At 35.5% G+C, this 15548-nt stretch overlaps 1 protein-coding gene across 10 annotated transcripts in view; it reads right to left on the bottom strand.

The window, feature by feature from the left end:
* Nucleotides 1–15548, bottom strand: part of dclk2a (doublecortin-like kinase 2a) — a 61482-nt gene that overhangs the window by 19401 nt on the left and 26533 nt on the right. For 5 of the 10 annotated variants that reach the window (XR_010896699.1, XR_010896700.1, XM_067404322.1 and 2 more), the window contains exons 3-6: nt 13320–13449; nt 8968–9075; nt 8040–8096; nt 2549–2643 (exon numbers count right to left, since the gene is read on the bottom strand). Coding sequence is in view for 7 of the 10 variants with exons in the window: in XM_067404322.1 (XP_067260423.1) it covers nt 2549–2643; nt 8040–8096; nt 8968–9075; nt 13320–13449 (390 nt within the window). In the remaining 3 variants the exon portion in view is untranslated. Of the gene's footprint in view, nt 1–2548; nt 2644–8026; nt 8097–8902; nt 9076–13319; nt 13450–15548 lie in introns of those variants that run through there. The other 5 variants (XM_067404323.1, XM_067404319.1, XM_067404320.1 and 2 more) reach the window with 3 other exon arrangements.

Raw genomic sequence — 15548 nt, 5'->3', positions numbered from 1 at the left:
TTAAAAAGCCTTTATGTTATCTTGATTCAGCAGCCAAAAAAGAATTAAACTGAAGTGACAGTGACGTATGAGAAAAGACTAAGTAAGCCAATGGAGACAAATACTGGCAGCATCTTGGTTAAAGCTGGTTTAATAAAGGCTACAGGGTTCCTCTAGTTACACAAGCAACAGTTGGGTATTACGTGCTGCTCCAAAGAAATCGAATACCCCGATGTATAGCCGAATGATATAAAAAGCCAAATACTCTTCTATTAAAGTGACTCATACAATCATACCCAACTGAAGACTTGAATATCCAGAAGGAACTGCAGCTAATTTGAATGCTGCTACAGAAGGCAGAGTTTCATAATACCTGTACAGAGAGACGGAGGGGGACTCCCATCCGCTTGTTGCAACTAAACTAAAGGCAAGTGGGAAGATATTTATGTAACCACAACGTTGGCGCGTTCGGATTAAAATAAGCTTGAAATCTCAGGAACAATGTGCAAAGAACCAGCAACTTTCCATCAAACCACTTATTTGGTCATATATTCAGTACAAGAGCACTATAATGGTGGAATACTATGAATAATTTGTTCAAGGCTGTTTCATAATAGACAGTCACAGGCTTCTGAAAATAGCATATTTCTCAATTTGTGCATGCAGATATTGCTCTTAAAGCGTGTTAGACTTAATACAATTTTCTGTTATGTTTCATTTAACTAACATTTCACTTTTAGATGTTTATCTCTATAATAATAAAGACTTGGACCAAAATTCTCCATTTAATTTTATTGCTCTCTCAGAAAAAACAAAACAAAAACAAAAAACAATTGAGATCTCATTTTGTTTACTTAGTGAGTGTGCGCCAAATAACTCACTATTCACTACTAAATATAACACTAAATCCACTCTAAAAATGAATTAAAGTCTCTCCCCGTCATGAAATTTCTCCTGGTGCTTTATTTTTCTTTCAAAAAGCTTTAAAGATAGCACCAAGAAGCTTACTGTCTGATAGACAGGTCAGTTAAGCAGATTAACACCAGGAGTTCTCTAGGCTATGATTGTACTTGACTTTGACCTTTGGTTTAATTACAGTGTGCTGTAGTCTGATCTCAGCAAGATCTCAATGCCTCGACTCACAATGCCTCCAAGAATAGAATTGATTAGATCTTTCAGAGCGGATTTTCAATTACAAGTGCTGTTCAAGATTTCTATACCCTTACCAGATAATGTAGAAACAACTATACTGCTACTAAACAACCTCTATACAGATGACTACTGAACACTCTCAAGTGTTTAAAGCACCTTGCACATGCGAGTTGTGAGGTAATTGGGAACTCCCATAAGGGAGAGCAAGGGCAATTAACATTTTTACTTTTTCCAAATCTACCTCTGATATTGAACTATAAGAAAGTACCTAAAAGAAGTAATATCAGTGCTGTAGTACTTTAACTCTTTCCCCATCATTGACGGATGCTTTCCAGTTTTATATGGTAGTTAGATGTACTGTAATTTTACGTAACTTCTGAAAGAGTACAGAATCTCTGGATCAAAACAGTAAAAAAGGAGCAGAATCAAGTGATAAACGCATTGGTTATGCACGTCTTCGGGGGGAAAACATGATTTTCTCAGCTCTTTATTCAGAATGTTGCTTTTTTTGTGTGAAACATACCCACATTTAAGTGTTGATAAAAAAGTAATGCATGAAGCTAGAATAGCTAGATTTTCCCCCCCTTTTTTTAAGTAGATACTTTGCTATTTGTTCAGATATTTGTACAACAAAATATTCTGGGGGCCTTGAAATTTTGTGAAAATGATCAAAAAAGCTGGCAATTTTTTTCTTTTTTTTTTTTTTTTAAATGCTGGTGGGGAAAGAGTTAATAATACCACTGTAGAAGTGTATGTAGTGTATTAATAGTGGACCTACATTCTATAATAAAACATGAAATATACTAAACTGATTAATATATATTGATAAGCCGATAAGTCAAATAACATATTTCATCTAAATACTTTAAAGAAACAATATTCATTGCATATTTTAAATATTTAATCTTTCAATGTAGTCATTAAATTTGTATTTCATAATTTGCTGACCTTAATAGCCTAGATCAAATATTGTATAGCTACCAGAGATATCACTGACATGTCATTCATGTTACTGTTTAACAATCAACACAGAAATAAAATAAAAGCTTGCATATATCATTGAAAGTATGAAAAGTTCAGACAGAAGAAAAAAATAACATGAATTTCTAGCTCAATTTTTTGGAGTATGGAAAAAGAGAAAAGTTAGCATATTCTGATAAAGTGTCATCACTTAAACTTGTTTGTGACCAAAGAAGTTTAAGGGTGTTAAAACTGCTTCAATTTGTCGGAGGCAGTAATTTAGGCAGCATCACTAAACCCTTAATCACAAATGAAAGTGTCATCCATGAGTCAGCATCCAGAAGCCTGATCTTATTTTTGACTTGATGAAGAAATAATCTATTTTAAAACTAGAAATATTTTGCCTGTAAACTGATTTGCAGCACAGAGAAGGCTGTTGCCATGCCGACGGGTTTACCTTGAAGTTGTGCATGCTGCGGGGGCTGGTTGGGGAGGAACTGGAGGATTTGGCAGATTTGGGGGTAGTGATATGGCTGTTAGGTACTCCATTTACTGAGGAGTGTAGCAGGAAGTGGGAGAGAGACAGAGAAAAGAGAGGGGGAAAAAACATGGTGTTACTTCTTATACTCATTATTTTCTGCTACACATGCATTGCTTTGGACTGCAGTAATGATGTTGAAGACATTTCATAAATCTGTTTGAAGATAATATTACCTACATAAAGTAAGCAGAGTTCAGCCAGTCATGTGATCTTAACATGGCGGCCACCATGAATAGGGACCACACTAAATCATTTACTCATCTTTCAAACCTGTTCTTTCGTCCGTAGACAACAAAAAGACAAATAAAAGGCTTTTTTTCAAAGCAATGAAAGTGAAGTCTATATATCTCTTCCCAGTCTTTTGAAATCGTATGATTCTTTCACTCCATCCTAACTGTCAAATATTATTTGTGCAATTTGAATGGTTATTTAAAAGTGTTCTTAGTTGACTGTGATTGAGGATTAAGAGGAGGAGAAAATTCCTAATGTATAACACCTAAAATTCTTCTTTTCCTCACATAAAAGCTTAAGACGACTTGGAATACAGTGCACTGTATGAGTCACATCTTTATGGTCATTCTTTGGTGCTTTTGTTCATTTTTGCAGTTTGACAGCACATTTTCACCATTCACTTCCATTGTATGATCAAGAGAAGTGCCAACATTGTGTTCCACAAAATATAGGTTTAAGAATTGTGTAAACAAATGACAGAATTTAAAATATACATTTTAAGCAGAATAGGGCATAAAATATAAATATACACTACTGTTCAAAAGTAGATCAGTTACATTCAAAAACCGTAAGTGAAACATTATTACAGTTTAAAACAACTGTTTTCTGTTTTAATGTATATTATAATTTAATTTATGTCTGTGATGGCAAAGCTGAAGTTTCAGCAGCCATTAGTCCAGTCTTCAGTGTCAATTGATACTTCAGAAATATGATGATTTGGTGCTCAAGAAACATTTCTTTTTATTATCAATGTCGAAAACAGTTGTGCTGCTTAATATTTTTGTCGAAACCGTGATATATTTTTAGATTTTCTTGATGAACAGAAAGTTCAACAGCATTTAGGGCTATTTGAAATAGATTTTTTGTAACAATGGACAAGTCTGTCATTGTCACTTTTGATCAGTTTATAAATTAATAAATGTACAATAAGGTTGCATTTGTTAACATTTCTTAACTACATTAGTTAACATAAACTAACAATCAATAATACTTCTACAGCATTTATTACATTTAGTTAATGTCAATTTATTTACTTGCATCTGTCAACATTAGTTGCACTGTGAGCTAATGAACAATTGTACAACTGTAATTGTAACTGAACTAACATTAACAAAAGTTAAAGGATTAGTTCACTTTCAATTTACTCACCCCCATGTCATCCTAGATGTTCATGTCTTTCTTTCTTCAGTCGAAAAGAAATTAAGGTTTTTGATGAAAACATTCCAGGCTTTTTCTCCATGTAGTGGACTTCAATGGAGCACAAATGGTTGAAGGTCAAAATTAGTTTCAGTGCAGCTTCAAAACATTCTACATGATCCCAGGTGAAGAATAAGGGTCTTATCTAGCAAAACCCTTCCTCATTTTCTTAAAAAAATAACATATGTATATATATATAAGTTTTAACAATAAATGCTCATCTTGAACTAGCTCTCTTCTTGTTCTCTATTAGAATTCCAGCAGTGTAGACACTGCTAAGTGTATTACTGCCCTCCACAGGTTAAAATTTGCACTAGCATATTGTATATGACAATTTAGTTCAAACTTTGACCCGTGCAGAGGGCAGTAATACACTTAGCAGTGTCAACACTGCTTGAATTCAAATAGAGAGAAAGAGAGCTAGTTCAAGATGAGCATTTATGGTTAAAACATATAATTTTTTTAATGTTTTTTTTAGAAAATGAGCGATGGTTTCTCTAGATAAGATCCTTATTTCTCGTCTGGGTTCGCTGTAAAGTGTAATTTTGACCTTCAACTATTTGGGCTCCATTGAAGTCCACTATAATGTTTTCATAAAAAAACTTTAATTTCTTTTTGACTGAAGAAAGAAGGACATGAACATCTTGGATGACATGGGGGTGAGTAAATTATCAGGAAATTTTAATTTGAAAGTGAACTAATCCTTTAATGAATGCTATAAAAAATATATTGCTTATAGTTAGTTCATGTTACCTAATGCATTAACTAATGTTAACAAATGAGACATTATTGAAAAATGTTACCATTAATTTGTTTTTAAAAAAAAAATTGTACTGACCCCAAACCTTTGAACTTTAGTGCACATTGTTTCGATTACAATATGAACAGAACCACCTCTCAGGAATGCGTGTGCATACGTCTCCTTGGCCCAGAATAAGTCTCTTAACACACAGGCAAGGGTTCACATGCACCACTCACCTGACACCAAATCCACAGTGCTAAATCATAAAATAACCCAGTAATATCAAGCATCAAACCTCATTTAATAATAAACACCATCCACATATATAGCAGCAGAAGAATTTAACAGAAAAAAACAATTATGCACATCATGGATAGAATCCCAAGTGCGTCAGAATCCGCAGGGAGCATGGATTCGTAGAAAAGCTGCTCTTGGCATTTCCCGTTGAGTGTGTGGCATGAGTAGATTTCCCTCCAGGCATGCGATAGAGCCCTTACAGTTCAGGGGCACAGGAATTTAGGGTGTGTTCACTGCATTAGCCAGTCTAAGCAGAAGGCATTTGAGGATGACTGCATTTAGTTTTAATTGGTATGTCTGATAGATTAAAGTATGTGCATGCCAGGGTTTGGGGCAGTGGCCAGTGTGGGAGTTGGCTCTCTATACTAGCTGATGGATTTGGAAGGCCATGCAGGAGAGCTGTTAGCATGATTGATTGCTGCACTAAAGGGTTAGGAGATCATGTACAGCGCATTCCACAGATAAATGTCCTTTAGGTAAATTTAACATCATACTGGGAGATTCCTCTCAACCAAGAAGCTCAAGAATTTCAAAGGGTTGTCAGTTCATTGGTTAGTTAGCATCTGTTACTCGCAATGGATATGGATGTGATCTAAAAAAAAAACCCAGAAAATTAACACACAACAGCCTACTTTTTACATACTAATGCCTATTGGTATTCAGCTTGGCAGTGGGGGTGCTGTTAAGGTGACGTCACGCCCAGTAAACAAAAATATGTTCTAAGAACGTTTAGCTAATGTAACCATTAAGTTATGAAAACATTATTTCTGAATGTTTATTTCTTTTTACATTATTTCTTTTTAAATGTTTAAAAAGAAATTGGTTATGCGAACATTAAAGGTAGGGTAGGCAATGTTTTTCATAAACACGTTTTGTTATACTGGTTGAAACGCTCTTCACCACCTGATAGCAATCAATAAAATAAGTGGTCTAAATGTTAAAAAATTTACATTTATCTTCTGTGGAAGTCTCAGGACCAAAAAATGTTTGTCCAGTCATTGCATTCGGGCCATCTTTTACAGTTTCTCCTGAACCAAAACATCCAGCTTTATTCTGCGTTCACGCCATGTTGTAATTACCGTTATTAAAAGATGGCAACCCGTGACGTTCTGCTCAGAGCTGTTCACATCCTCAGAATTGCACATTGAAACGTGCGATTCTATGGCAACACTATCAACACCCACATGAATCTGCAGCTTTCAGGTGTTACAAGTCAAAGCTCTCTAAGTTGTTTACGTTCATTATTATTGTAAAGTTATGTGCTTTGAGATATGCGGTAATTTAACGCCGTCTCTCATGATGCTTTGCAGACTCTGCTCTGGCTCTGTGCGCTCATGTGTTTTGAAGAAGACGTGGCTTTGGAGAGTGGGATCTTATGCTTTCACAGCCTCTCTGAAATTGTCTACCCTACCTTTAAGGGAACATTCCATTTTATAATTTTGCAAACATTATGGAAACGTTACTTTTTTAAATGTTCTCTGAATGTTATGAAACAAGTATTTAAGGTCCCGTTTTTCGTGTTTTTTTGAAGCTTTGATTGTGTTTATGTTCATGTTTCGCATGTAAAAAAACACAGTATTTTTCACATAATTTACTTATCTGTATACCGCTGTTTCCACTGTCATAAAAACAGGCTGATGACTTCCTTGTTCTATGAAGTCCCTCCTTCAGAAATACGTAACGAGTTCTGATTGTGCCAGCGGTTCCTGTGTTGTGATTCGACAGCAGCTTAGCTTACCGGTTGTGGTCCATAAACAACGCCTTCTCCAGACAAATAGGGAACTGCTCCATCTTTCAAGAATAATCTTTGTGCGAATCCGACATTAAACTGATTGAGATTGAGGAAGCTGTCCTCAGCAAAATGTGCTGCACATAGTTTAACACGTGGATTATAATTTTCGGGAACGGAGTTAAACATAAATTGTACCCATTGATCTCTAAGTACAGCGTCCATGGGAAGGCCAAACAAAGGTGATTGGACTGCGGGATGAAAATAACAGCGTTTCGACGACATGGCGACAAACACACTCTACAAACGCAACTCTTGCTCTTCTCCGTGGGAGCGCAACAAGACCACGCCCCCTTTTTTTGTGTATTTCTGTGGGCTGAGGTTAGTCAAAAAACTGTTTTAGTGACGTCATTAAAGAAGGAAGTAGAGGGATGTAGTCCAAACTGGCCATTCGATGTAGGCGACTTCTGTTAAATAAAATATCTCGCTTGGCATTGAATTTTGAGCTTTAAAATTTTACAGATTTTATTTATACTCTAACAACAACATTACACTAACTAAAGTTTGAAACATGGGATCACAAAGAACGGGACCTTTAATATTTTAAAAAAGCTTTGAAAGTCCAAATAAAATGTATCAGAAATAAAACGTTCCATGAACGATGCATAAATTACATTTTTGTGCTTACTTTTGAGAAAGTTCTGAGATCATTCCCAGAAATTTTGCGGACAATAAAGGTCAATTGTCTAAGTCAATAGTGTAGCAATGTATGAAGCACAGCTCATGCAGAAGTCACTTTCAAACCAAGCAACTTTCCGTTGGTCAACATGGCAAAACCGTGTGAAGCCGCGTGAAGCTGTTGCCGAATCTACACGAGGAAATCTTTCGCCATCATGCAAAATTCCAGAATGTATGGATTTCTATCGAAAATTTGCAGAACAACGATAAACGTGACCGCACCTTAACTCACATGAGAAGAAGTTAGCCAATCACAACAGAAGTCATTTACCTTTAGAAGTCTTAAAGGTACGACAGAAAAACATTCTGTTTTTTTCTAAGGGTCAAAAAGAAGGTGGAAATGGTCATGCAAAACTAAATTATCACTGTTTTTGGTGCAAGAAACCTCAATTGATATTATAATAAAACTTCAGGGGGGAAATATAGAGCTATAAAATTGTTTTCTTTTCAGGGGTATTACCATTGAAACTTACTTGGTGATTTGACTGGAGATTGACTATTTGTAGAGAAATGTCCTGCAGTTCTTCTTACTACAGTGGAGAGGAAAGCAGTTGAACAAGGAAAAGAGCATTTCAGAAATGAGTGGATAGATAAAAATAAAGATAAAGTATGATAGGTAAAAATAACTAATTGTGTTACTTAATTATTTTTTATGGAAAGTAATACGTTGCATTAGTTTTTCTCTACCAAAGTTCTATTTTTGGCAAATGTAAAGGCCCTTTCACACCAAAAGTCAAATGAATAAGCCTCAGGCTGAAGGAAATGCACATTCATGCCTGTACAGTAGAGGGCACAGCTCAAACAAACCTTTCAAACAAGTGCAGGAGAAGAAATTTCATTTTAGCAATAAAAAACTAAAAATTAAACACAAATGCTCTAGTTTAACTATAGTAATTTTTGCTTATTCGTATGGTTGACTTGGAATATCAAAGGTCAGCAGCAAAGACATTGCTTAATAAAGTGAGATTAAATACATAAAGTATATTAGTATTATTTAACATATTTAATTATTGCAGGTTTGCAATATACTGAATTTGCTTTTCAATGTTTTTATTCATTTTGAGGAATACTGAATCTGTTTTTGTAAGTGAGATGAGTAAATGCATTCTCACATTTAATCTAGAACTACAATAACCATCATGTTCACACAGCGCACATAACGCCTCTCCAACTTACTCCCGATTTCTCTGGAGTTGTTAATCAATAATGGTAAAACAAAGGAACTTGAGTTACTTATTTGATAAAGTATCTCTGATAATTTGTTATAAATTTAAAAGTAATGTGTACTAGTTACTTACTAGTTACTTGAAAAAAGTAATTTGATTACTTAACTCACGTTACTTGTACTGCATTACCCCCAACACTGAGTGTGACTATAGTGGCGGTGCAGTGCATCCTCACCAGATCCAGGGGATTTGTTGCGACGGGTGGATCCTGGACTTTTAATACCAGAGTATCTCACAGGAGGAGCAGAACGAGGAGAATAAGAAGACTTGAGCACCTGACATTCTGGACACAGAGATACTATAAATTAGCAGGGAATGTATATACATGATGTCGTATAATGAGGTCTCAGAACATTTGCAAGGAAAGACAAAGACTTAGGAGTCGTTAGGTGTCTACCCATTTCAAATAATTAACTCCGTCTGACTTCTGAATGGTTGTGTATACATTTGTTGATTTATAGCATGTGCAGTACAACAGACACACAGAAGAGCTTTTCACACTTGAAATAGTTAACACTTGATCATTCTAAACCCCAGGTAAATCCTGGGTTATCTTGCTTCATGTTTCACACTGCTCATAATTTACCCAGGGTTAACAATTAATCCTGGGTATTCATAAACTGATGTTTCACATTGTACATTCCTATACCATGGATTAACGCTCTTATTTGCATATTTGCAGTTTCAGTGTCATTGACTGGATAAACGCAGCATGCAACCTGTTTACATTGCTCTAGCATTGCGCATCCTCATATTGCCGACTATACTATTGAGTTTATACTGAATGGACATTTCGGACTATAAAGGTAAGAAGGAAACGGTCTCTTCTTCACTCAAATTGTCGCATTTTTTGTCAGCATTTGACGTTTTCCTCTCAAATGCTGAATTTAAAATGAGTAGTCTTTCTGTGACTGTCCAAAGCAGGCAAATATGAGGCATGTGATTGTTTGTCTGTTGCTAAGCGTCTAGCTGTAACATTTTAACACTGCATCAATTCACACTGTATTAGTTTGGCACCACAATGCAGGGTTAACACTGCATTGCCATTTCATAACCCCGGGTAAAGCGGTGCTAACCCGGCTTCTAAATTACAAGTGTGAAACGTTCCTTTACCTGGGGTTGAAAGCAATGTTTAGAATGATGATAACCCGGGGTTAAGTGCAGTATGAAAAGCTCTAGACAGGAGCATACTTGCATACACACACCAAAACATTCACAAAATGCTTGTATCAGGCCTAATATAGAGGCTTGTTAGTAAATGAGTGGTATCTGCAGATATATTCGAGACATGATCCAAGACTGCGAAGCCTTCCGCAGAGGCATAATAAAATAGTCTACACAAGGCTTATGAGAGCAGCCCATCTTTCTAATGAGAGCAGTGGGTGCAGAACTTTAGTAAGGAATGACTCATACTGTACAGCAGCTCTAGAGAGCCCGATCTGTCCTGTCGATTACACGGCACTTGCTAATGACACCGAGCAGTGATAAATTAGCGGATGAGCACTAGATTGTGAAGTGATGAAGATAAAACAAGCTGAATGCCATTATTAAAATGTCATTACTGCCCAGCTAATCTGTTTCATGGGGCTTAATGTAAGCATTTCACAGCAGAATCTGAGAGAGAACGTGTAATGAGTTCTTTAGTTACAGAAGATTTAGAATTTGGGTGGACTTGTGTTTTAAGGACACACTTCTGCTGCAAAAAAGAAAAGGTTGAGCAGTAAATACAGTCAGATGCAAACTTACCGTTTCTTTATATTTTTGGAAAAGTCCTACTTAGTCTAAGTGGGGCAGCAGAGAAGAACTAGGACAAAATGCCAAGAAGCTGAACTAAATTCACACAGCTATGAATCAAGTTATCACAGTGTGTGTGTGTGTGTGTGTGTGTGTGTGTGTGTGTGTGTGTGTGTGTGTGTGTGTGTGTGTGTGTGTGTGTGTGTGTGTGTGTGGTAAACGCTACAAGAAATGGAGGCGTTTCAGCAAAACAGGACGAACATCATAGGCAAAGTTATATGATTTTATTTAGACCTTCAAGTCCACAGAACATCTTCACTTCCCCACCTTCACTTTCATGTTCACTAGTAGACAAACACAAACTGCACACTGAACAATGGTGAGGAACTTCTCATAATAAGGTCACTTTCTCTGACAATGGCAATCCTTTGGTCCCTTGTGTTCATTCTGGAAAATGGATTCATTTTTGCAACCCAGTGAATGAATGTGAATGAACAATTCCATTATTTAAATGATTCTATTGTAATCCTATCACAGACAATTCTATGGTGTTTTTGTGCTGATAGCAAGTAATTAATATGCACTGATACAACACTTGTGTGCTGATACCAATAGTTGTTCTGTGCTTTTTTTATTTATTTTTTTAGTTTCTTTGTTTTATAGCACTGATGAATTTTTTTTTTTAAATTTTATTCCCTATAAAATATTTTCCACGTTTGTTTAACTAAATTCTCAGAATAAAAATTAACCAGCTCCGATATGAAAAATACAGGCTGCATTTATTTGATCAAAAATATAATAAAAACAGTAATATTGTGAAATATTATTACAATTTAAAATAAATTTATATATATATATATATATATATTTTTTTTTTTTTTTTTTTTTTTTTAATGTCATTTATTCCTGTGACAATTTAAAATTCAAAGCTGAATTGTCTGCAACAGTTAACTTAATATTTTTTTGTGGAAACTGATACATTATTTCAGGATTTTCCTGATGAATTTTGATGATTTATTTATTTATTTTTTTAATCAAAAGAGTATTTATTTGAAATAGAATCTTTTTGTAACAATGTAAATGTCTTTACTGTCACTTTTGATCAACATAATGCATCCTGAATGAAAGTATTAATTCCTTTCAAAATAAAAAATAAATAAATAAATAAATAAATAAAATCTCACTGACCCCAAACTTTTTAATGGAAGTGTATATGCCCCATGTACAGCCCCATTTCCAGAAAAGTTGGAAAATTTAGTAGAATGCAATAAAATCTGTGGATCAAAGAATCTGTTGTTTGCTAATTCCCCTTAAACCTTTATTTAACTGACAAAAATACAAAGAAAAACATTTCAATGTTTTCACTGTCCAACTAATTGTAATTTGTAAATATATACACATTTTGATTTTGATGGCTGTAACACACCAAAAACAAAAACTCCACTGTCACATTACCTTTCCTTTTAATTACACTTTTTAATCATTTGGGAATTGATTATACTAACTGTTGCAGTTTTGCAGGTGGAATTTTTGCAAAAACCTCGCCTGGTCAGTCAAGGCAGGCAGGTCAATCAACCTGCAGGAAGGTCAGTCAAGCACATTCACTTTATGGTGTATAGTGCCTAAAAAAAACACTTGTAAGTGCAGAATGAGGCCTGGAAATATGTCATCTTGATGGCAGTATACAATGTTGCTTGAAAGTTTGTGAACCCCTTGCACAATCTGTGAAAATGTGAATAATTTTAACAAAATAAGAGGGATCATACAATAGGCAAGTTATTTTTTATTTAGTACTGTCCTGAGTAAGATATTTTGGTTACACTTTATTTTACAGTGCCGTAGTTACATTGTAATTACTCAAATAAGTACTGAGTACTATTAATTAACTACATGTACTTACTATAGAGTTACAGTTAGGGTTAGGGTTTGGCTTAGGGTTAGTTACTTGTAATTATGCGTAATTTAGTATTATTACTATAGAAAATACAAGTAGTAACGTGTAACTACGGCACTGTAAAATAAAGTGTTACCGATATTTTACATAAAAAATGTTTACATATGGTCCACAAGACAAAAAAAATAGCTGAATTTATAAAAACGCCCCACTCAAAAGTCTGTGAACCCTTGATTCTTAATACTGTGTGTGGTTACCTGGATGATCCATGACTGTTTTTTTTTTGTTTTGTGATGGTTGTTCATGAGTCCCTTGTTTGTCCTGAGCAGTTAAACTGCCCAATATTCTTCAGAAAAATCCTCAAAGTGGTGAGCCATGACCCATCTTTGCTTGCAAAATCTGAGCTTTTGTTGGATCTTCCTTTTATACCCAAACATGATACCCTCACCTATTACCAGTTCAACTGCTTATTGTGAACTGTTTCAAAACAGTTTAACTTGGATATTGTGTAATCTTTTCAGTTTTATACAGCCTCAGTTCCAACTTTTTTGGAGTGTGTTGCAGTCATCAAAATCAAAATGTGTTTATATTTGCAAAATACAATTAATTTAGCCAGCAAAAACATTGGGAATTTTTTTCTTTACATTTGTGAGTTAAATTAAGGTTCAAGAGAGTTAATAAATCACAGGTTCTTGATTTTATTGCATTTTAAAAAAAAATCCCAACTTTTCAGGAAACAGGGTTGTAGCCTATATATGCAATGTGATGTATATACAGTATGCATGTGATATTAGTGTGATATGTCTTCCTAGATGTGCAGTGAAGGAATAAATTTTTTTATTAGAGTTTAGTATGAGAGACATTGGGTTGAAATGAAGTTAGTGTTTAGCTGAGCCTACCGGTTATAAAGGCTGTTGAAGCCTTACCACTGTGATCCAACACAAAATCATCCTGTGCGTAACGGTATTTCTCAGGGCCGCACGCGATGAATACGTCATCGTCCCCGAAAAAATCCTGCAAACATGTAATCTAGACAGAGAGGGGAAAGGGTGGGGGAAGAGAAAAAGAGAGAAAAACACTGTTTGAGAAATGAATGGAAGTAACCATGTGACTGCGAGAGCTATCTGATTAACTGATAAAGCATGTAGTAGTTCACAATGTTGTGCTGCAGTCTATTTAGACTAGGAGTTTAAAATACCAGTAGCTATTTTTTGCACAAATGGACATAAACGTGATAAAATCTGCTAATCGCAACTGGCAGTACACTCTTATTGGTAGCTGAAAGCATGATTGTAGAATTTTTTATCAATGAAAGGCATTCCTGTTCTTTATGAAGTTCTGTGGGTGCATTCTGTGTCAGCATGCCAATAGGTAAACACACACTTGAATTTTAAAACTGGATTCAGGATCACCTCATGCACAGCTAAAAATAGAAACCATAATTTTTGGTTCAGTATTGTTCTACATGGAGATTAATACCTAGGAATTTAAACAGTGGCTGTAATAAAAACTTGTAGTAATGAGAGATTTTTCAAACATATATTAAATTAAAGCTACAAGCAGCAATGAAAGCCACCCGGTGGCTTTAGGGAAACAGAGTACGGTGGGCAATATGCATTTAAGTATATAAATATAGGAGGACTACATCAGTTATTGGTATTTTCCACACATCCTGCTACCAGCTGGTAGCGCTATGACTATAACTTAATTTTGGCGTGTAGATGTCTTCAGGCCAGGGCACTTATCAAACATGTGAAGTTTGAGGCAGATTGGACATTGTATGACTGAGTTACAACAGCTTCCCATTTCATGACGATAGCAGCATGCTTTAGCATTCAGCTAAGTGTTGCTAGCATGTTTAGCACTCAATTGCATATTTTAGTATGTTGCTAGTAGTGCATCACAGTGTTAAACATGTCACATCCTGTTGTCAGTGGCAGGGGCGGAGCAAGGGGGTGGGTTTTTTTTGTTTTTTTTTATCACCTCAAGTTTTTGATTGATAACGTTAGATTTCATATGCTGCCTATTAAGAAATAATGTTAATAATGTACATTAATCATGTTATGGTAGGATTTGTTTATTAAGGTTAAGTTGTACAGTCAGACACATAAGCATTACTTTAATAAGAGATAAGAGATATTTAATACATATTTAATCAAAATATAGTACCTATGTGAATAAAATAAACAACTATTTGTTATGCTTAACCAATTTAAATAATTGCATCATTCAATACTATAGAATTAACAATAGACTATATAAAAATGGTAATAAAAATGTTGTTAAGTGTTTTACTTAAATAAGACATTTTTGTAGATATTATATAATTTCCAGTTATTTAGGTGTGGTTTCACTGTTTGGATGGTGATACTGCAAACAAATTATCAATCTTAATATTTTTATGAAAATATGTTTTAAGTTATGATATACCACCACTGGCACACCATCAGGACTGTGGTCATCGTGGCTCATAGGGGTGTAGCCCCCGCTGCGGCAGGCGTCCCTTATTTTTCTGTATTGAAGGTGGCAACCCTATGTAGATGTGTTCAGGCCAGGATTCTTTTCGAACGTGTGAAGTTTGGGGCAGATCAGACACTGTCTGCCTGACTTACAACAGCATCCTGTTTCACGGCAAAACATCAGACGTTGTCAGGCCGCCACGAACACGCCATTCAACGAAAATGTAACATTGCTAAGGCCTTAAGATTAGACTGACCAATTAAAGCTGCAAGCAGCGATAAAAGGGCCCTCGCACCCGGGCTCACCGCCACCCGTTGGCCTCAGGAAAACAGCGAACAGTGGGCGACATGCATGTAAGCGAGTGAATACAGGAGAATTATGGCAAAATCATGTAAAAGTGCCACACTTCTTACTGCCAACAGGTGGCGCTATAGCTAACTGAATATTGTCATATAGATGTCTTTAGGCCAGGACTTTTATCACTCAAGTGAAGTTTGGGACAGATCAGACATAGTATGCCTGAGTTACAACAGCTTCCTCTTTCATGGCGAAACATCAGACTTTGTCAGGCCGCCACAGACACGCCCTTCACCGAAAACTCAAGATCTTTGATATTTAACATCTCAAAGGCCTTAAGATTAGACTCGCCTTATATGATGTGCTACTGG

Source organism: Chanodichthys erythropterus, chromosome 12, assembly GCF_024489055.1.
Source record: "Chanodichthys erythropterus isolate Z2021 chromosome 12, ASM2448905v1, whole genome shotgun sequence".
Taxonomy (NCBI): Eukaryota; Metazoa; Chordata; class Actinopteri; order Cypriniformes; family Xenocyprididae; genus Chanodichthys; species Chanodichthys erythropterus.
This window is presented reverse-complemented; position numbering and strand designations above follow the sequence as displayed.